General features: G+C 35.5%; 5 protein-coding genes and 1 long non-coding RNA gene across 9 annotated transcripts in view; 4 read left to right on the forward strand and 2 right to left on the reverse strand.

Moving 5' to 3' along the window:
• On the forward strand, positions 713 to 3,830 carry LOC107618464. 4 transcript variants are annotated; one of them, XM_016320550.2, is made up of 5 exons: positions 713 to 1,022; positions 1,215 to 1,412; positions 1,571 to 1,717; positions 2,317 to 2,531; positions 2,637 to 3,830. In XM_016320550.2, exons 2-5 carry the CDS (start codon positions 1,283 to 1,285, stop codon positions 3,429 to 3,431), a joined length of 1,287 nt encoding a protein of 428 aa, XP_016176036.1. In that variant the 5' UTR covers positions 713 to 1,022; positions 1,215 to 1,282; the 3' UTR covers positions 3,432 to 3,830. The 4 variants fall into 4 exon arrangements, with proteins under 4 accessions (XP_016176036.1, XP_016176038.1, XP_016176035.1 ...); XM_016320549.2 differs by lacking the exon at positions 713 to 1,022 and adding an exon at positions 1,025 to 1,117; XM_016320552.2 differs by lacking the exon at positions 1,571 to 1,717.
• LOC107618702 (pre-mRNA-splicing factor syf2) lies at positions 4,595 to 7,171 on the forward strand. Its single transcript, XM_016320836.2, has 6 exons — positions 4,595 to 4,817; positions 5,124 to 5,284; positions 5,717 to 5,922; positions 6,012 to 6,252; positions 6,496 to 6,632; positions 6,722 to 7,171. The coding sequence occupies exons 2-6, from the start codon at positions 5,161 to 5,163 to the stop codon at positions 6,947 to 6,949; spliced, it is 936 nt and encodes a 311-aa protein (XP_016176322.1). The 5' UTR covers positions 4,595 to 4,817; positions 5,124 to 5,160; the 3' UTR covers positions 6,950 to 7,171.
• Positions 13,824 to 14,831, forward strand: LOC107616198. Its single transcript, XM_016318188.1, has one exon. It carries the CDS (start codon positions 13,824 to 13,826, stop codon positions 14,829 to 14,831), a length of 1,008 nt encoding a protein of 335 aa, XP_016173674.1.
• Positions 15,784 to 18,769, reverse strand: LOC107618074 (glycerate dehydrogenase). The gene is made up of 13 exons (XM_016320003.2): positions 18,543 to 18,769; positions 18,341 to 18,424; positions 18,074 to 18,214; positions 17,759 to 17,880; positions 17,562 to 17,643; positions 17,311 to 17,383; positions 17,143 to 17,234; positions 16,971 to 17,045; positions 16,768 to 16,875; positions 16,608 to 16,685; positions 16,479 to 16,523; positions 16,172 to 16,286; positions 15,784 to 16,072 (listed from the first exon to the last, which is right to left on the reverse strand). Exons 1-13 carry the CDS (start codon positions 18,663 to 18,665, stop codon positions 16,050 to 16,052), a joined length of 1,161 nt encoding a protein of 386 aa, XP_016175489.1. The 5' UTR covers positions 18,666 to 18,769; the 3' UTR covers positions 15,784 to 16,049.
• Positions 18,699 to 19,745, reverse strand: part of LOC107616924 (B3 domain-containing protein LOC_Os12g40080-like) — a 3,090-nt gene continuing 2,043 nt past the window's right edge. Inside the window, exons 5-6 of the mRNA XM_021110979.1 lie at positions 19,593 to 19,678; positions 18,699 to 19,503 (exon numbers count right to left, since the gene is read on the reverse strand). Of these exons, the coding sequence (XP_020966638.1) occupies positions 19,258 to 19,503; positions 19,593 to 19,678 (332 nt within the window). The 3' untranslated portion in view covers positions 18,699 to 19,257. The remainder of the gene's footprint in view (positions 19,504 to 19,592; positions 19,679 to 19,745) is intronic.
• The window catches only part of LOC110266400, a 2,109-nt gene continuing 1,989 nt past the window's right edge, over positions 19,626 to 19,745 (forward strand). The window contains exon 1 of the long non-coding RNA XR_002353736.1: positions 19,626 to 19,713. This is a non-coding gene — a long non-coding RNA (uncharacterized LOC110266400). The remainder of the gene's footprint in view (positions 19,714 to 19,745) is intronic.

The following is a 19,745-nucleotide window of genomic DNA, read 5'->3' on the forward strand; positions in this document are numbered from 1 at the left end:
TTAAATATATATAAGGTTTAATTATTTTGTTGATTCTTATAGTTTCGTGAAATTTTCAATTAGGTCTCTATATTTTTTTTTTTAAATTGGGTCCTTGCACTAATTTTTTTTTTCAATTAAGTCCCTCTTAATAGTAATTGGCTTAATTTTATAGGGACCCAACTAAAAAAAAAGAATTGGTACAGGGACCTAAATAAAAGGAAAAAAAAAGTGTAGGAACCCAATTAAAAAAAATTTTGGTGTAAGGATTCAATTAAAAGAAAAAAAAAGTATAAGAACCTAATTGAAAATTTTGCGAAACTATAAGACCAGCAGAGTAATTAAACCTATATATAAAACATCAATATTTCAATAATTTTAATGATTTGAATTACCATTGAATAATAGCTCAAATGACATAGTCTCTCCATACTCAATTAAGAGGTTACAGATTCGAGTCTCATATCTTTAGTAAAAAAAAAAAAAACGATTTTAATTAATATATATTATATAAATCTTTTATAACTAAAATGAACGATTAAAGTGACCGAAACACCGATATTTAAGATACATTTGAAATGAAATTCTTCCAAAATCCAAACTGATTAACTTATTAGCTTCATCAATGACGTCAGCATTTTCGGCACAAATGCAGCTGCAAATTTTGTACTTGTAGCGCGTGACTTTCTAGAACTTTGACTATCTTTAATTTCTTAATAATACTCGCAATTAAACTTTGTACACAAAATTTCAAAAGATCCATTCACATTGATTGTTGAGTTCGGTCCTCGTTTTTAATTTTCACTTTTTCCATGGTCATACAGTTCCTAGAAACATGTTATGAGAATTCTGGTGATGCCACACACACACACTTATTAACTCTTGTGGTCAAGAAACAAACGCTTCCTTAAATTAAATTGCTTTCTTGAAAACAAAAACAATTAACATCGTGGGACTGTTGTGATTTGGAATTTGTGGGTTGCTGCACCTACTTCTGTGTTCATCCTTCTTTGCTTTTAACATTTTCTTTGACTTTTCTCTAGGTTGGTGTTTCTTTTTTCTTTTTCTTTCATCATTGCTTTTTATTTTTCATTATTTTCTTTTCTTTTCTTTGTTTTCATGGGTGTCTCTTCCTGCTGTATGTGTTGCTCTCTCTAAATCTTCTTATTAGAATGATCATGATATAATATATGATTAGTTGTTTAATCTGAGTTTGTTTATTTTGGATGAAACAGTTACACCTTGGTTGGTTGGTGGTAACAAAGTTGAGGCAGGAAGAGACACTGTGAAATTGAAAGCGGAAATGGCCCAGAACGGAAGAGTGATGCAAAATTGTGTGTATGCTTCTAATCCCTACCATGAATGCACTGAAGCTTGTGTTCACAAGAGCAAGGACCCTAACTACAAGCCTCACAAGAACAGAAAGGGATTTGGTTAGTTATGCACGCCTTCTGTTTGATCTTTTTACTCACTCAAACTTTTATTGCTGTTTTGTTTTGTTGTTTTGTTTTGTGTTTGTTTTTAGTCTAGGAGTGCTTAGTTCCAATCTTTGAACACATGCATCTTATTTCTCTGTTTTTTTCCTTAAAAGATTATCGAAGAAGTGTTACTGATGGTGAGCTTGGAAAAAAGATGAATGAAGAAAAACGCTCTCAATCTGGTTGTCCTAAAGCATCTAATCCTTACCATGTGTGTGATGAAAATTGCAACAAAAGAAGAGTGGCAGGAGCTGATTCAGGTTCCCACTCTGATTTAAGCTTATAATAAGTAACCTACCATTTAGTATCAAATTTCACGATTTTAGTCCCAATAATATTTAACCAGTTATACAGTAAGTGAATTTCTTCACCCTCTAAGAATTTTACTATTGCAAAGTCTTTCTCACACGATTTGATTTGAAGAATAAGATTCATCTCAAGGGGGAACCTGAGTAATGTTTCCGGTAACTGCAAAAGTGTCGCAGGAATTCAACTTTTTAGTTAAAGATTGACAATGATATCTAGAATCATTTGATTCAATTGCTTGTGTACAAATGGTATAGACTGTCTTGCATACTGATTTAATTTTGTTTGACCATTTCATGGTAATGGATTTATATTATTTGACAAATCATTCTGCCGTCCATCTCATAGATGCAATGATACATGTCCTGTATATTTGTCTTGCATGTTTGTCCATGCATATAAATTGGTTAATGAAAGTGTTAAGCCTTATCGTTTCTGCTTATTTAATTTGTTTGGCTCGGTAGAAAATGTGGTGATGATGTAGATTATTGATATGGCTAGATAAATTTCACACTATGAGTATATGCCTGACCAGAATACTTTAAAATTTCAGTTGCCAATTCCTTAAGCTTTGGCAGGAAGAAGCATGGATCAAAACCAGAACTTCCTGTTCTTGACAGTGTTCCACCCTCGAAAATTGGGGCTATTTATCTCTCTGATGCTTCATCACCCCTATCAAGCTATTCTGACTCTGGAAGGAAAAAGATGGAAACAAAAAACAGTGAGATAGTACCAGCTTCCGGAGAAATACACGTCGCAGATATCATGGTAATTCCTTATTTCCTTACATATTTCAACAAACAATACTTTATTTTTTTTTAAAAAAAGTTTGGCTTATTTTACTTGTCTCTTCCATTTTTTTTCTTTTGTCAGCCTGTTAATCACAAAGTCCAACCGAAGGATGATGCTGAGGAATTTGCCGACCCAAGACAGACAAAGAAAGAAGTGGACAAAAATGGTTCAAACAAAGTTGTTCCAGTCACCTCTGTTGATGATACCGGGGGTCTTACTGCCTCAGCTGCTGCCATGGACTTTGCTTTTTCTGCTACACACAATGGTAATGAAGATAGTGATGGAGATGACACCGAGTCTGTGGTATCTGAGTCCCGTGTTCCAGTTGGGAAGTACCATGTCAAAGAGAGCTTTGCTCCCATCCTGCTTTCCATCTTTGAGAAGTATGGAGACATTGGAGAAACCTGCCACTTGGAATCAGTTGTGATGAGATCATATTACATTGAGTGTGTGTGTTTTCTTGTCCAAGAGTTGCAATCTGCATCAATTATGCAATTAACAAAGTCCAAAGTCAAAGAATTGATGGCTATTCTCAAGGATGTAGAATCTGCCCAACTTCGCGTTGCCTGGTTGCGTAGCATACTCAATGAAATTGCTGATAACATTGAACACATCAACGAGCATCGCGCAGTGGAGGCAGAGAAGGCCAAATCGAATCACGAAGTGGAATTGCTGAGGAAAGAGTTGGAGTCAGAAATGGCAACTTTGGCTCAGAAAGAGCAAGAGGTAACTGATCTTAAAACAAGAGTTGAAGAGATGAGAGGGCGTTTGAGTGAGCTTGAGCTGAAGTCTTCTGATCTGGACAAGAACATGTCATCTATCAAGTCCAAGGTTGATAATTTGGATATCAAATCCTTGCTAGATCAACTATTGTAAATGCAAGAACTAAGAAATTTGGTCTTTGAAGTGCACATTTAGTATTGAGTTGATGGTTAACAGGGTAGGATATGTTACTGAATAAACTAGCTTGGAGGTTACATTTTCTAGCCAAGATAGTATTAAGTAGTATGAAGAACAATGAATGCATATAATGCATATTAACACACTTTACACATGCACCCTCACAATTGTACTTTCAATTATTTATTTATTGTTTATATATCTAATAATTCCCAGTCCTTACATCCCAACAAAATTGGGTTGATGGCATGGCAATCATCAGGGAATTTTGTTTGTTGGGAGCGAAGGGGTTATTCCCTGCTTTCTGTGCTCTTTGATTGATGATGGTCTGTAATATTTTGAAGTTGAATTTGTGTCAATTTTAATTTTAAACCATGACACGGGTATCCAAATTTTAATTATTCCGGACTTAAGTGTGTGAATTAGCCAATAAGGGCTTGTATTCAATTATGACAGTAATATATATAATAAATCCTTGAATAGGTTTTCAACTAGTGTGGATGGATGTAAGATGTGATAGTAAAGATCGTTGATGTTTGGTGTTTAATCTTTCAGTCTTGGTAGTGTAAAATTACTTGATATTTTACATTATATATAAAAAAATTAAACTAAATTTTAAGATAAATTTTACACAAAAAAGAAAAAGAAAAGAAGTTTATATTGTAAAATAAAGCAAAATGATTTGTTTTACAATATAAACTTTGTTCTAAGCTCATCCGGATGAGTTCATTTTAAAAGATATTTTACAAGAACGAACTTTATTTTCTATTTCATCACAAAATAGAATCTTATGACTTGTTTCATTAAAGAATGATAAATTCTGAAACACATTTAGACGAGTTTACTTTAAAAGATATTTTTAAAATAAATTTTTTATCCAATGAAATTAAGTGTTTATTTAGGCGTTATTATTTTGATAAAAAAAATTTCTTTAATAAAAATATCTTTTTTTTTTAGCGTGTTTGACAAATTTCTAGTAGTAAAAGTAAAAATACTAGAAAAATAAAAAAAAATTTCTTTTTGAGAAATTGTAATTTACATATTTTTTTAAAAGATTTTTTTCTCTTAAAAAAAAATATTTTTCATATAATAAATAAATAAAAAAATAATTTTATATTGTTATATCCAAACATAATTATAAATAATTACCGTAGCATAATCATATTTTCATACTTCATACCACAAACCCTAAAAAGTAAGAAAGAAAAAAAAGGGGGAAAATATCAAATTAGATACCGTTTGGCGTTAGCTGTGAGATTGGAGCTTCAATTTGTTGAATACTAAATACTGAAATCCAAATCCGATTCCAATTCGCTTCGTGCTTGTTGCGAAGCCCTACTGTCAGATCGCTACTGCCACCAGGTTCGTCTCTTTCACCTCTTCCTCTTCTCCAGTTACGTTTTTCCCATCGATTCGCTTAGCTTCTCTAAATCTTTTATTTCGCAGAAAAATCGATTTCCCCAACTTTTTCAGCAATTTCTTTAATCCTCTTGATTTTCGATTTATGTCAGCTGCAATAATTCTGTTCTCAATTCCATCTAAGTTCTGAAGGCGCGATTTGTTTAGGGTTTAGGGTTTGGTGCTATTTCTTGTGGAATGATAATTTTTTTTTACATGCCGGAAACTTCAATAAGATATTTGTTTGTTTGTTTGCTTTAATTGATGCAGGAACAGGTTTTGAGGGATTAAGAATATTCTGCAGAAGATGTCTGAGGAACGAGCAGTTCATCCCGATTGTCGGAATGCTAGCAATCCTTATCATGAATGTAGTGATTACTGCTTTAGAATCATAGCCGAAGCAAAAATCAGGATGCAACAAAAGGAAGCTGGTTTGTTTCTTTTCAATCAGTGTCTATTCTGTTTATTTCATTTGACGATTTGCTTCAATGATTCATGCTTTTTAACTTTCTCAAGCAATTGAATCTTACCTTCTTGTTATTGTTTAGTTCTAGCTTTGTTTGTGTTCTTGAATAATAACCACGGTTAATCATTAAGGTCACTGTTAATCTCCACCGGAAAAATTATGTTTCTAGGTGTGGTGACCATAATTGTGTTTGATCATATCCCACCAGTAAAAGAAAGGAAGCTTAAGTAGATAAGCCTATCATGCTGAACAATGTTTCATTTCAATTTTAAACTTATAAGTCAAAGAGCAAAGAAGTTTTCTTTAGTTATATTAAACTTTTTTTCTACTTTTTCAAATGAATAGATTGGTGTAGTTTGTCTGTCTGTGTTTACCGTTTGTTTCCTTTGTCTATCAGAAGTTGCACAAGCTAGCGGTGGAAGTCGTGGTAAGCAAGCTGTCCAGGAAGAGTTATATCCGGATGAGGAAACACATGATGAAAGGCCCGCTCTTGAAAATTCTGATAGTGAACCTGACATGCCTGCTCCAGAGGAAACGATGGATGGGGGCTTTGCAAATCTCTCGGGGAGACAGAAAAAGTGGATGGAGTTGAGAGCCAAGATGGTAATGTAATCAGAATTTTTTTTGTTTCAAGACTTGGTTTCTTTTCGAACCTTTCAAGAAGTCTTAGGCTTGTTTTATTTCCCTGGCAGCAAGAAGCTAAAAAGCGAAATCAAATCGAAATAGCTGCTGAAAAAAAGAGGATGGAAGCTCCAACCGAATCTAGGGGTGTTTCTAAACAGAAGTGGCTTGAGGATAGGAAGAAAAAGATTGGAAAACTCCTCGATGCAAATGGATTGGATATGACAAAGGCATATATGCTTGACACCCAAGAGAGTGCAGAAGGGAAATACAAGAAATGGGAGAAAGATCCTGCTCCTTTTGGTTGGGATGGTATGCTGAATACTTATCCAAGATTTTTTACTCCCTTTTATTATATTTATTTTCGGCTATCGTCAAGTCAGTGTTATCAAAAAGTCGCTAAAGCGAAATGGAATTTTCAAAAACTGGTACACTGCTGTAGTGTAGCTTATTTCCTTTGTTATGTTTTTGTGTGTATTATACTTCTCTCTTTCCTTTGTTCTTCCCTTTTTTTTTCTTTCTATCAATTGAAGCTAATATGCTGTTTTTGTTCAGTTTTTAATCAGAAGACGCTATACAATGCATACAAAAAGCGGACCAAGAAAATTGATGTGGATTTAGAAGAATACAATAGAATGAAAGAAGCTGATCCGGAGTTCTACCGTGAAGCCTCAAGTCTCCAGTATGGAAAGGTATACTACGAACAAATATTAGCATATTTTCGTTTTCAGGATCTTGTGTGTGTTGTGTATCTCCTGACAAGTCTCTCCTTACATTGTAGGCACCAAAAATCTCAGAGGACAAGATCGACAAGATGGTACAGGAGCTAAAGGATAGGGAAGAGAAGCGCAAGTCGTTTAGTAGGAGAAGACGGTTTCATGAAGAGAAAGATATTGACTCGATCAATGATCGTAATGAGCACTTTAACAAGAAGATTGAACGAGCCTTTGGTAAATACACACTGGAGATTAAAAATAATCTTGAACGAGGAACCGCATTGCCTGACTAAGGTACCTGCCTATGTTGTCATATGCGTTTTCTGGAACTGATCTTTGATCTTGTAATATTGTGGACTAGTGTTTTGCGATTCACATGTGGATCAATGTGAAGTCAAATATAGCTTTCCAAATTATGGTTTTGGCCTTTGTCTTCCACTTTCTTACGCAATTGTAAGATCGTTCTGGATCCTAAAATGTCTTGCGTATATGTATATCTTGGTGCCTTCCTCTAATCCTTTCCCCTAATGAACAATTATTGGTTTTGCTGTCGTGGGAGGCCGGGTGCAAATGTTTATCTAATAATCATTCCCAACCACATTCATGAAATCATTCACAAATGTCAAACCGTTGTTACGGCTTAAAACCTTGTTAGTGCCGAAGCAAGCCACATCTTTTCCAAAAAACGAAGGAAGCAAAAGCATTTTCTCCATAAGCCAATTGGAACACAAAAAACTAATAAAATGCATGAATCTCACATGGGCTATCAATTATCTGGCAACAAAAGGTTCCAGATGCTTTTTTACTGCTCGACAAGAAAATACTCGGGCTACCAAATGAAAAGTTTAAACTTGTACGAATACCCACAAATATAGGGAAATTGAAACTTGTCCAAACTCCTCATTAATATAAAAGTAATAATAATAATTTATTCAAACCATTATTGAAATATGAACAATTGGATCCTTAAAGATTGTTTGTCACTTTTTCACCCATGATGCATGGAGCCACCCATCTTAGTATTCTCCTAAAGCATCGTCAGGATAAAATTCCTTGCGAATTCGGTCTTGTGTCCATCCCATTGTTGTTTTTGCTATATTGTACAATGACTCCAATGCAAAATCAAAGAAACTTTCAATGTTGAGATAATTGGAAAATATTGAAACTAACCACGCAAAAACAGGATTTTTTTAAATAAATAAAATAATTATTTTCTGGAAAACAATTTTTGAACTTTAATTTTCTAAATGCGATTTTTTTTACATTTAAGGCAAGTTCGTTGCACCCCAGCGAACTTTACAATTTATATAGAGTTCGCTGCACTTCCGGCGAACTTCAGGTTAAGTTCGACAAAATATAAGCATCCCTGTTGGAGAATAGAGCTCGAACCACAATTTTATTCTCTACTTTCATTCTTATTTTTGGCATTTTTTTTCTACAATGTCAATGAATCCATTATTATCCATTCATTATGATGGTGAAATAGTGTATGAAGAAGAAAGTTCTATTGTTTTTAGGTCTGGGCAACCGATAATTACGTATATGACACCGGAAGTCAACAGTTTAACAGCGTTGAAGAATCTGATATTGCATTCGGGCAGCAACGGACGAAAAGAGTAAAAAAAAAATTACTACAGATATCTGAACGAAGTAGATGACAATTTGTTTTATAAAAGGTATGTCACAGTTGGCTTGACTCTGTTGTTAGTATGCTTATTAGACCACAATTTTGAGAAATGTTTCTGTTGTTTGGAATTAGGTATCGGTTACGTGATGACGAGGACGTACGTCTTATAAGGTCGTGGCACAACCGATGGACAAATGTTCATCTGTTGGAATTATTCGTGTTTCTCATTGAGTTGGGTGGACGAGGATCATCTGCAGATATTGTCGACGATAGTCCGTTAAGTGGAGCTGTTAGGCGAAATATTAGAAGGACGATGGTCGATCTAAATATGCCACCTGAAGGTAGTCAAGAGGGGTCTAACGTTGAAGTTGGTAATGCTGACATGATGGAAGATAATGTTGAAAGTCATGAGGATTCTACTATCAGAGATTTGATGATGGATCAGTATGAAGTTAGCCCTGATGACGGAGACGATGCTGATGATGAACCAACAGAAATTCCTGATGATGGTGACAATGAAGAAGAGATGCACTACTACGGTGACACATAAATTGCTTTGACACAGCCTGCCATTTCTCGACCATATGACCGGCCGGATCACTTCTCCAGGTTGAATCTTGATGATATGACTTTGGATTGGTCGTTTACCCAGGGAGGCCCCGAAGAAATCCAAGCAATGAGTTCGAAGTTGGACAACAATTTCAGAACAAGGAAGAAGTCATGTTGGCAGTTAAGAGGTACAACATTAGGAGAGATGCAGAGTATAAAATAGTAGAGAGTGACCAATTGAGATATAATATACAGTGTATCCAGTTCGGATCCGGTTGTTCTTGGAGCATACTCATATCATATCGACGAAAGCAAGAAAAATAGGAGCTTAGGAGATACACTGGTCCTCATATTTGCATGCAAACATCAATGGGGCAAGACCATCGTAGGTTGGATTTAAAGGTGATTGCTCAACACATCTTTACAATGGTCAAAGCAATCAGCACCAGGGTTCAACAAGGAGGTGTGGAGAATCACTTTGGTTACAAGACATCCTACAGAAAAGTTTGGCTTGTAAAGCAGAGAGTCATTGCTAGAATATATGGCGATTGGGAGGAGTCATACAACGAGCTTCCTCGTTGGTTATTCGCTATGCAGATGTACTTGTCCATCGATTCTGAGTCTCAGCTGGTAGGCCACGTCCTGCAAGGTGATAGTCATCTCCCTGCATGGTAGATGAAATGTGTGGAACTCAGGTCTCTACCTCTATATCAACGCCGACGACAATGGCCAATCGTGCTCGAACTCCACCATAGACGCCACATGCTCAAACCCGACTCGCGTGAGATATGACCTAATTTGCTCAGGTGAGCGTCTCATCAAATTCCGTCTAGTGTGCAAGATCCGAGGTGCCTAGCAAACGGAAAAATATTAAAAAAAAAAGGAGGGTCAACACATAAAATAACAAATTCACTGTTTATTACAATATAATAAACAAGAGTGATAAAAGTGTATCACTCGATCAAGTTTGCCAGCAATGTGCTCAGCTTGATCCAATCTGTAAAGCGTATCGTAGCCCAATAACTACTGCTTCATCTAACCACACTCTAGTAAAATAAAATAACATATACTAAACTCAGTTCCTTTCACATTAACTAAATTTTTAAAAGACATATTTAAACCAACTAATTGTCTACCTTACATCTTAATCAGTTTATAAACTTACTAATTAAAATGTAAGCCAACTACATGAAACCGTCAATTAACTCTGTTGAGTTTGGAAAACTTTAAAATATGATGATCAAACATTGTTAAAAATATTAATTAAAAATTATTAATATGATTTTGGCTTCAAATTATTTGTTTCTGTTTTGTGTACAGATTTTTTATTATTGGGCATAAGCAACATAAAGCACAATATGTTGAAAAAAGATTTAGCCTTTGGTAAAATAATATTTCAAGAATTGGGGCTGAATTATGTTTTGCATCACAAATGTTAATTGGGTCAGATAGCTAATATAAAGCCCATAACATATTTCTCTTGGTCCAACGAATAGGTTGGTCCGAAATGAAAAAGGAAAGAAAGGAAATGGAGCTTGATGAGTTCGGTCACCTACTCCCACTTTTGATGGAATTCAAATGTAATTTATTTGGTTTAATTGCATGTATTGGTAACAGGAAAGAGAAAGTTCAAAATTGATTTGATGGCAATTAAGAGTTCACACGTTACTATACATAGGGGAATGGAAAGTGAAAACTTAACTCATTTTAATTTCTTTCTTTACTTTCATTCAAAGCTTTTCTCTCTTCTCTCTCCTCTCTTTCTTTGGTTTCGGTCACTTCACTGACAGAAAAGAAGAAAATAGAATCTATCAGAGGAAGAAGCAGAGAAGCTAGGATGAAGCAAGCGGCCAAGGTGATGATGGCCCTTGCAAAAAGAAGATCCAAGGCATGACGTGGCTGAGATCTTTTCCACTAAAGGCAAGATGTGGTGAAGAAGCTTCAAGATCTCCGGCCTAAAGTAGAAGCAATCCGATTCGGTTAGAGAAGAAGATCTCTGAAGTGAAGCTCATTTCCACTTTTGTTCATCCATCACAGAAGGTAGCTACTGTAGCTATGTGGAGGTAGAAGCAAAAATGGAACAGAAGGAGCTGTCAAGGATCAAGAGTTCATCAAGGGTCAGAAATCCTTCTTGGAGACCAAGTCAAGATGGAAGGCTCAGATTGATGAATCTTGATGAGAAGGGATGAGAGAGAGGTAATTGCATGTTGGTTCTGCTTTCGGTTCCCTCTCTCTTCTTTCTGTCTGAACCGGTTTTGGTGTTGAAGAAGAAGAAGTTGGCTCGGTTCAATCGATTTTAACCCTGGAAGCTTCCCCTTCTATAATAAGGGTGAACGGCCAAGGGTTGAGATCAAGGAGAGTAAACACAGAGTTCTCATAGCTACCCAAGCTAACAGAAGTTCTTCTCCTTCAATGTGTTACATTTTGTTTTCTTTTCTTTAGTTTTGTCTGTTTGAGTCTCATAGTGAAAATGGCAAACAGAGTGAGGTTTGTAAGAAAAAGCCCGTGAGAGATAAAATGCAGAGTGTACAAAATTGAAGAAAAAGCCATAGATGTCTTAGACGTCCTTTGTACATCTATATATTGTGTATCATGATTCTATGGGAGTCCCCTTGCAAGTTGGGTTAGCACTTAGCAGTTGAAAGCTTGGTAGGTGACCAAATCAAGTTCATTTTTGGATATAGATTCTGGACTTGTCCCAAATAAAAATGGGTAGTTCCTAGGAAAGAATTGGTGTCTGTAATCAGTTGATTATAGTGAAATTCCATCATTGTTGTGATGGAGACTGGACGTAGGCTGCATTGCACTTAGCAGCTGAATCAGGATATTTCTTGATGTGATTCTCTCTTTCTCTTCTACTCTATTTTAGTTTCTGTTGCTAAGAAGACAAAATTGAAAAATATCTCTTGACTGGGTACGAGACAAAAAAAATGTCTCGTGTCTGGTTATGAGACAAAACGCAGAAAACTCTCCTGAATCTATTTTGAAAGGCAGAAAGTGATACTCAGAAAAAGGGGTTAAGATTCAACCTCCCATTCTCTTAGCCACTGATTACCATCAATTGGTATCAGAGCTAAACCAAATATTAATTAAAAGATATTTATTCAAGAGCTCAGATGCTAAGCTATAAACAATATTCACAACCAGATCAAATTGCAAATTTTTAAACACAAATTCAAATAATAAATAGCAGCAAATTCAAATTATAAACAGCAGGTTCAAGCATTATCATCATAGATCAAGATAGAATAGACAACGACCTTTCAATTCATTTTCTTTCTCTCCCTTTTGTCATTAAGGAGGGATACCTGCATAGAAAAATAGTTCACCATATATGCAAAAAAAATGTAGAGCAGGTAAAAGTGTAAAGATTAATTTACAGTCACCCAACAGAGTTCAACAATCAAAAAAAATAGAAAAAAATAATGATAAACCAATGTTTCAGAAACAGTTTTTCAGCAACAAAATCATGGAGCAGCCTTAAAAAAAAAACTCAGATACCAAAACAAAACTAAAACTATAATAAGTATAAGCAATATTCACAATTAGACCAATATGCATACACATAGCTGCGTGAAATAATAGTGTAAAATAGAAAAATGTAGCCAGTCTCAAATATCATAAGTTCAACTTGTTTCACTATAACTGTTTCAATTTATTTTCACACAATGCTTACTCTCTCTGTTGTTATCGAGAATGGTAATCCTGTACACAAAAACAGTTCAATATGCAATCCACATGTGCAAAACAGGTATGAGTGTTAGTGTCAACAGAAGTTGTAAAGTGTATCATCAAACTCTATAAACATACTAATCAATAAATAACTGAAAACTAAATTTTACTAATCATATTTTCTTCTAATCTTATCTAACTAATTATTTCACTAATTACCATCTAATTTACAACTTAAACTAATTATTCTGACTAAACTAATTAACAATTAACTAATAACTTATACTAATTAACGTGTTATAAACAGTAAACAGCAACTGCACTTGAAAATAATAACATAAAAAATTTAACTAACATGTTATATACTTTAACTAACATGTAAACAGTAAACAGTAACTCTAAATAACATGTAAACACTGTACAATAATTCTAATAAACATATAAATAGTAACTCTAACTAATAACATTAAACAGTAACTCTAACTGACATGTAAATAGTAACTCTAACTAACATAAAAGCAGTAACTCTAACTAACATAATATATACTGACCTGAAAATGGCGATGTAGTGGATAACAAACTTCACAGACGTCGAAAGACAAAAAATCTCGTACAGAAGAATCTGAATATCACAAGTAAAGGAGGAACAAAGTGGATTTGGAGAAGAAATTTGGAAGAAAAGCGACAAATGAAAATGGCCCCATGGTTATACAGTGTGTCGAACTCAACCTGAAGTTCGCCAGTAGTGCGACGAACTCTATATAAATTATAGAGTTCACCGGGGCGCGACGAACTTATCCTAAATGCAAAAAAAAAATATTTAAAAAATTAAAGTTCAAAATTCATTTTTCAAAAAATAATTACTTTTTTAATTTTATTTCGGACAAAAATCCGGCAAAAACATCTCTTTTTTAAGATGTAAAAACATGCATGAAAGTTATGGCATTCATACTAAGAGCTTCAGGCCTTCAGCATGCATCTCCAAATACTGAATGATCATAGATATAATTTTGCTCCAGATTTTCTGTTAAACTAGTTAGTGAAATGCAGTTAGGATAGGTGCAAAGTAGTTAGAGCTAAGCTCTACTTTCTCTCTCTCTCTTCTTTTTCTTTCTGCAATTTCGGTCACAAGTTCAACGAAGTTCAACATGCTGCGGTGAGCCTTCATGTGACTCGTTTCCGATCTTCTTCTTCTTCTCTTCTCTTGTACTCATTCCACAGATTTTGATGAGAGCGTGGCTGCTTCATTCCAAGATTCATCTCAGTGAAGTACCAGCTCCGATCAACGAGATCTCGAGGGAAGAAGGTTACTGATTTCGATGGATCACGATAAAGAAACTCCGATTGTGGCGAATTCAAGCTTCTCAGCTTCCGATCTTCAGAACCTAGCTCGTGTTCTTGCGCAGATCTCTAACCTCCAATCTCAAATCCCTCGCTCGCCGGTAAGCTCTATTACTGATCCTTCGAGCCCTTATTTCGTGCATCCTGAAGAGAATCCAGGCATATCCATCATCAATGTTGTGTTAACTACTCGAAACTATGATTCTTGGTCAAGAGCTATGACAATTGCATTAAAATGCAAGAACAAATTTTGCTTTGTTGATGGTAGCCTTCCGAAACCACAAGAATCTGATCCCAATTTCATGGCTTGGGAAAAATGTAACGCTCTTGTAGTATCATGGTTTATCTCATCGATCAGTGAGGAAATTTTACGGAGTGTGATATGGAATGATAATGCTGCTGATATTTGGCGCGATCTTAAGCATAGATATTATGAGGGTGATGTGTTTAGAGTGGCTGATCTTGAAGAACAAATGTTCTCTATCAAACAAGGAGAGTTGAGTATCACCTCCTATTTCGCGAGACTGAAAGCAATATGGCAAGAACTTGACAGTCTTAGGCCAATTCCAGATTGCAATTGTGGTGAATCTTGCTCATGTGGACTTGGCATTGTTAGAAATTACAGGAAGGATAGTTACCTGGTGCGCTTGCTGAGAGGATTAAATGATCAATATTCTGTTACAAGATCTCAAATCATGCTAATGGAACCATTACCGACACTGAATGATGCCTTTGCACTTCTCACTCAACAAGAGCAACAATTTGGAACCCTTGATATCCTAGAAGCCAATGCTGTTTCAGCTGCTCAAACTACTGTTAATGCCACCATTGGTTCTCAAAGTTTTACTGTTCGTGGAAGAGGAAGCCGTGGCAGAGGTGGCAGGACTGGCAGACCACCTACTCGGATGTGCTCTTTTTGTCACAAGAGTGGGCACCTTGTTGACACATGTTATAGAAAACATGGGCTACCGCCTCATCTCAAATAACCAAGAATCTGGGTTGTGAATGCTGGTTCGCTGACAAGGGTTGTGAGATACAGGATCTGAATACATGGAAGACGATTGGCACAGCTAATGAGCAAGGAGCAAGGAGCAAGGAGGTTCGTATACACTCATCATTCACAGCTTCCACACACCACTAATGACAAGTCTAATCACTAGACAACACTTAGCTAGAACATCAAATGCATCACTCATAAGCGGCAATAGCAGTAGCACTAACACTAGTTAGTGATAGCATATGGAACATTAGACTAGGTCACATTCCATTAGATAAACTCAGATTAGTCCATACCAGCTATCCATTCATTGAATGTAAAAAATTAACAAAGCCTTGTGATGTTTTCCATTTTTCCAAACAGAAGAAACTACCATTTCATGTAAGTTCTACAATTTCTAATGAAATTTTTGATTTGGTGCATTTTGACATATGGGGTCCAATCTCTATCCATCCACAAGTGGTTTTCATTAGCCATTTTCATGAATCATTAGCTCGATAATTGAAGATACTTTCAGTGAGGCCTCCTTCACTTTGAATATTACACCATCAAATGTCTTCGGAACAATCTTTTTCAATGGCAACGAAGGCGTTTTTTTTCTCAAATCAATGATAAAAGGGAGAAGAAATTTGTAGCCAAATTATTAGTGATTTATAGTTTGTATGATGCGTTATGTAGCAAATTATTTGCACGGATGTCATTTGAATATAACATTTGGAGAACACTATATTGATATACACTTTTTTTTGGAAAGGATAATCTCACTCATATCTTTGATAATATCATATTTTTTCCCCTTCCAAGGTGACATTAATTTTTTATCCCCTTATTTAATGTTAGATTTGCAGTGCGGAGGTCATCATTGATGTGTACAAGTTAATTTTCAATCTTGCATGGTCAGTTTTATCTGTGTCTCGATTTTTCATGGTCAGATTTGGTACTTTACTCAATCCTCATGTATGTAAGTTCATTTATGCTTATTTAGCATTTCAAATACATTACAAGTACTTGATGCTAAGTTGCTAATATGAACATGATAGTATGTAATTATTCATACATTGCCATCAGCACTCTACATATAAAATCTTCTCAGGTATTCCACCCTTCCATGCCACAAGAGCCTAACTCAACACACAAAAATTGATCTTTTTTTCTGCAATTGAAGGCCCCCCATAGGAGAAAAAAACACAAGAGCATGTAGACATGCCTATAGCTTTGAAACTGGCAAACCTGCATTTCAGAAAAAAAAATACGAAGTCCATTATTTAAGAGAGATTAGAACAATAACTATTGGCCCTTAGTATGTAAGATAATAATATCATGTGTTACCAAGAGCTTTTGCATTAACAATGCTTGGGGATGCAGCTGGTGGTGGAGCATTCTCATTCAGAAACGGTTCCACTCTATTGGCATCAAACCAAACTGGGTACCCTTTGATCTTACCCTGCAAATTTATAATCAATGAGTATCACATCGAAAATGTTATGGCAAACCAAGTTAAATGTGGTGCATGATGCACTAAGATAATCTAATAATACAGATCTAAAAAACAGGTTATATCAATAATTTCTGTTAGATCATAGCATCATTAGTGATCATTGAAATAAATTCAAGATGATAGTGTGGCATGAGATACCAGAACATTTAGAGCAGCTAGTGTGGCCATTCCCTCACGAGTCCACTGCAAAATTCAGATCAACAATTTCATTGCTAAAGTACATAATCAAACCAAAACCATAAAAATGTACCTTTTAGCATAATGTACCTTAGAAGCAGAAGCAATGTGAGGTACCACAATAGCATTCTTCATCTCTGAGAGCCCAGGCTTCATGTAAGGCTCATCCTAAGAAAAGATTAGAATTAACTAATTAAAATGGTAATTTAACAAGAATGTGATTATTTATAATTAGGTAAGGTTCACTCACCTCAAACACGTCGAGTCCTACGCGAAACATTGGATTCTCCCTCAAATGGTCAACAAGTGCAGCTTCATCAATAACAGGCCCTCTACTGCAGTTTATTAGTATTGCTTCCTGAAATAAGGATATCATATCATCACTCACTAACAAGAATTAGCACCTCTTAATGCCACAAATAATCAAGATTTTACTACAAAGTTAACTTGTACCTTCTTCATCTTGGAGAGTCTCTCCTTGTTAACCAGATGATAAGTGGTTTTATCCAATACAGGATGAAGACTAATCTACAAAAGCATCCATAAGAAAAAGAAAATACCATATTATTTGGAAAAATCAAATTGAAGCATGTTCTAGTTTTAGCTAGTGTATTCAAGTTCTTACTATATCTGCCTGCTGAAGGACCTCATCCATGGATGATGCCCTTTTCCAAGTCACTGGTTTCTCGCCATTCGCTTTCAAGAATTCACCATAAGCTACAATAATAGGATGCAAACAGAACCATCAGTTGATAATATGTATACTGGGGAGGGTGAGTGGATAGGAGCATGCCTGTAACAAACTTTTCGAGTCGAGTTGACTGGTAGAGATCAAAGTAAATCAGGTTCATCTTGAATCCTTCAACCTGATACAGTGCCAAAACAAGAGTAACCATAATATGCATATATTATCATCAGGCATCACCATCAACTTAATTAGAGTTTTGGTTGTGAAATCTGACACACTGTACTGATCATAATCATTACAAGTATTGAAGACTGAAGAACACTCAATGAGATTTACTGAAAAATTTTAGACATTACCATCATTCTTGCATAAGCCGATCCAATACGGCCAGCTCCAATAACACCAACTGTTTGTCCTTTCAGCAGGTTTCCAACAAAACTGCATCAGAAACAAAGCTAAGCTAAGCTAAGCAAAGAAACTATTTTCAACCATCAAATGGAGTATTTTGCACATTATTATCAGCATTAAGAAAGCAATTATTGTCATATCATACAGATGAGGGAGCCATCCATCATATAATCCTGCCCTCATGAACTCATCAGCCTCAACTATCCTTCTAGCAGCCGCTAAAGTCAATGAAGCTGCCAGCTCTGCCGTTGTCTCAGTCAGAACTCCCTACCAATTAAGCAATCAAGGCTTATGTTACATTCCAATAATGTCTATATCCTCTGAAATCAGGCAATATTACACGACACCCTTTTGTGATTTAACAAATCAAGGGTGTTGAGTATAATATTGTGTAAATGGCAAGTTTTCGATAAGAAAAGTACATGCATATGAAGCAGAAAGAGGAAAAGGTGGAGCTTACAGGAGTGTTTCCAACAGCAACACCATACTTGGTAGCAACGTTGACATCAACGTTGTTATAACCAACTGCCATGTTACTGAAAGCTTTGCCTCCAGCTCTGCTCAAAGCTTTGAACAACTCTTCTCCCCAGTCTTCAGTCAACTGAATGAAAACATATATATAATATGAAAACACCATCACCATACCCAAACAAAAGAATATGAAACAATAATCACAAGAACAAAAGCTTAGCTTGTAATCAATCTTCTTGTAAGTTATGATAATCACCTGACCAATAACTCCATCACACTTATCACCAATTAGTTGAATAATGTCTTCAACTGAGAGAATTGTTTTCTTCTGTGTACATATCTATTAGAGAACCAACAAGAAAGAAATTAAGACTCTCTTTGATTTACATAAGAATAAAACACATGCTAAGATGAGAAAGAAGCGAAGCAAAGCAAAGAAAGTTGATGATGATTATTACTTCAACACGACAATCTTGCTGGATAAGGAGATTGATCCAACGAGTTCCGGGCATTGGTTTTGTGCTAACAACTCTGTATTTCCCATTTGGGTTCCATACCTCAATTGAAACTGGCTTTGCCATTGAAACAGTTGAGCTTCAAAGTTGGAAAATGGAAACACACTACATTGAAATTTGAGTTAGCTTCTTTACTATAATGTTGCACTTTGATAATCTGGTATGAAAGGCTGCACATTACTAATGTGTTCCTGACCAATAAGATTGGTCCACGTGGTTGGCTCATTTAGCTGATAAGAGTGATGAGTGGACATAGAATTTGGTACCCTTTTAGATAACATGAGTTGGTGTAAGGAAGAGGTGAGTTGAAGCTATGTGAGTGTTCTTGAGCCTCACAATGCCAAATAGCAAAGGATAACATTCATAATCATCCCATTTTTTCTAATAAGACAAAATTATCCTTTTAGCTTGTGGCTTATGCTCAAACAGTTGGCCATGTCTTAGGCACTCTTTTGTAATATCCCATCATTCAAATTATTGTTAGGAGAATGTGATATATTTGGTTGATATGAGTTTAAGCTCCAAGATTCAATTCATTGTTCTTAAACAGAGATCACTGTCTATTTACATAATAAAAATAAATTTAAAAAAATAAAAGAAAAAGGAAAATAAAGAAATAAGATTTGTACACTAAGTATTACTGACTAGTAATTAGAATTCAGTTGATGCAATTTAAAATTCTAACATCAAATACAAAGTTCTCCCTATCTATCAGCTGAAAGGTGCATTCATCTGCTTCCTTAAGATTACAATCCTTAACAAATTTGTCCCATCCCGAAGATAATCTGGCATAGGAATGACGTGGATAATAGTCTAGCTTAATCTCCCATATTCTGTTCCCAATCTGCAGTGTCAAAGCTTTTGCTTTTTGTAGATATTTTTTGGCAAAGCCATAAGGTATGTGCTGCATTGTTCACCAAATTCAACAGAGTCAGCATGACACAGCAGCTATAATAGTAATTAAGCACAAGATGTTACTCTAATTCATCCTACCGCACTTCTTTTCGTCTGACTTTGCTTTAAGGCGATAGTGAACTGATCTTCAGTCCATTTGCTGGCACGTCCGCGACGTTTGTAATCTGAAACAACAACAATTAGACCGGTTTACATGACAGTAAGTACACTTGACTTGACAGTGAAAATTTT

Source organism: Arachis ipaensis, chromosome B09, assembly GCF_000816755.2.
Source record: "Arachis ipaensis cultivar K30076 chromosome B09, Araip1.1, whole genome shotgun sequence".
Lineage (NCBI taxonomy): Eukaryota > Viridiplantae > Streptophyta > Magnoliopsida > Fabales > Fabaceae > Arachis > Arachis ipaensis.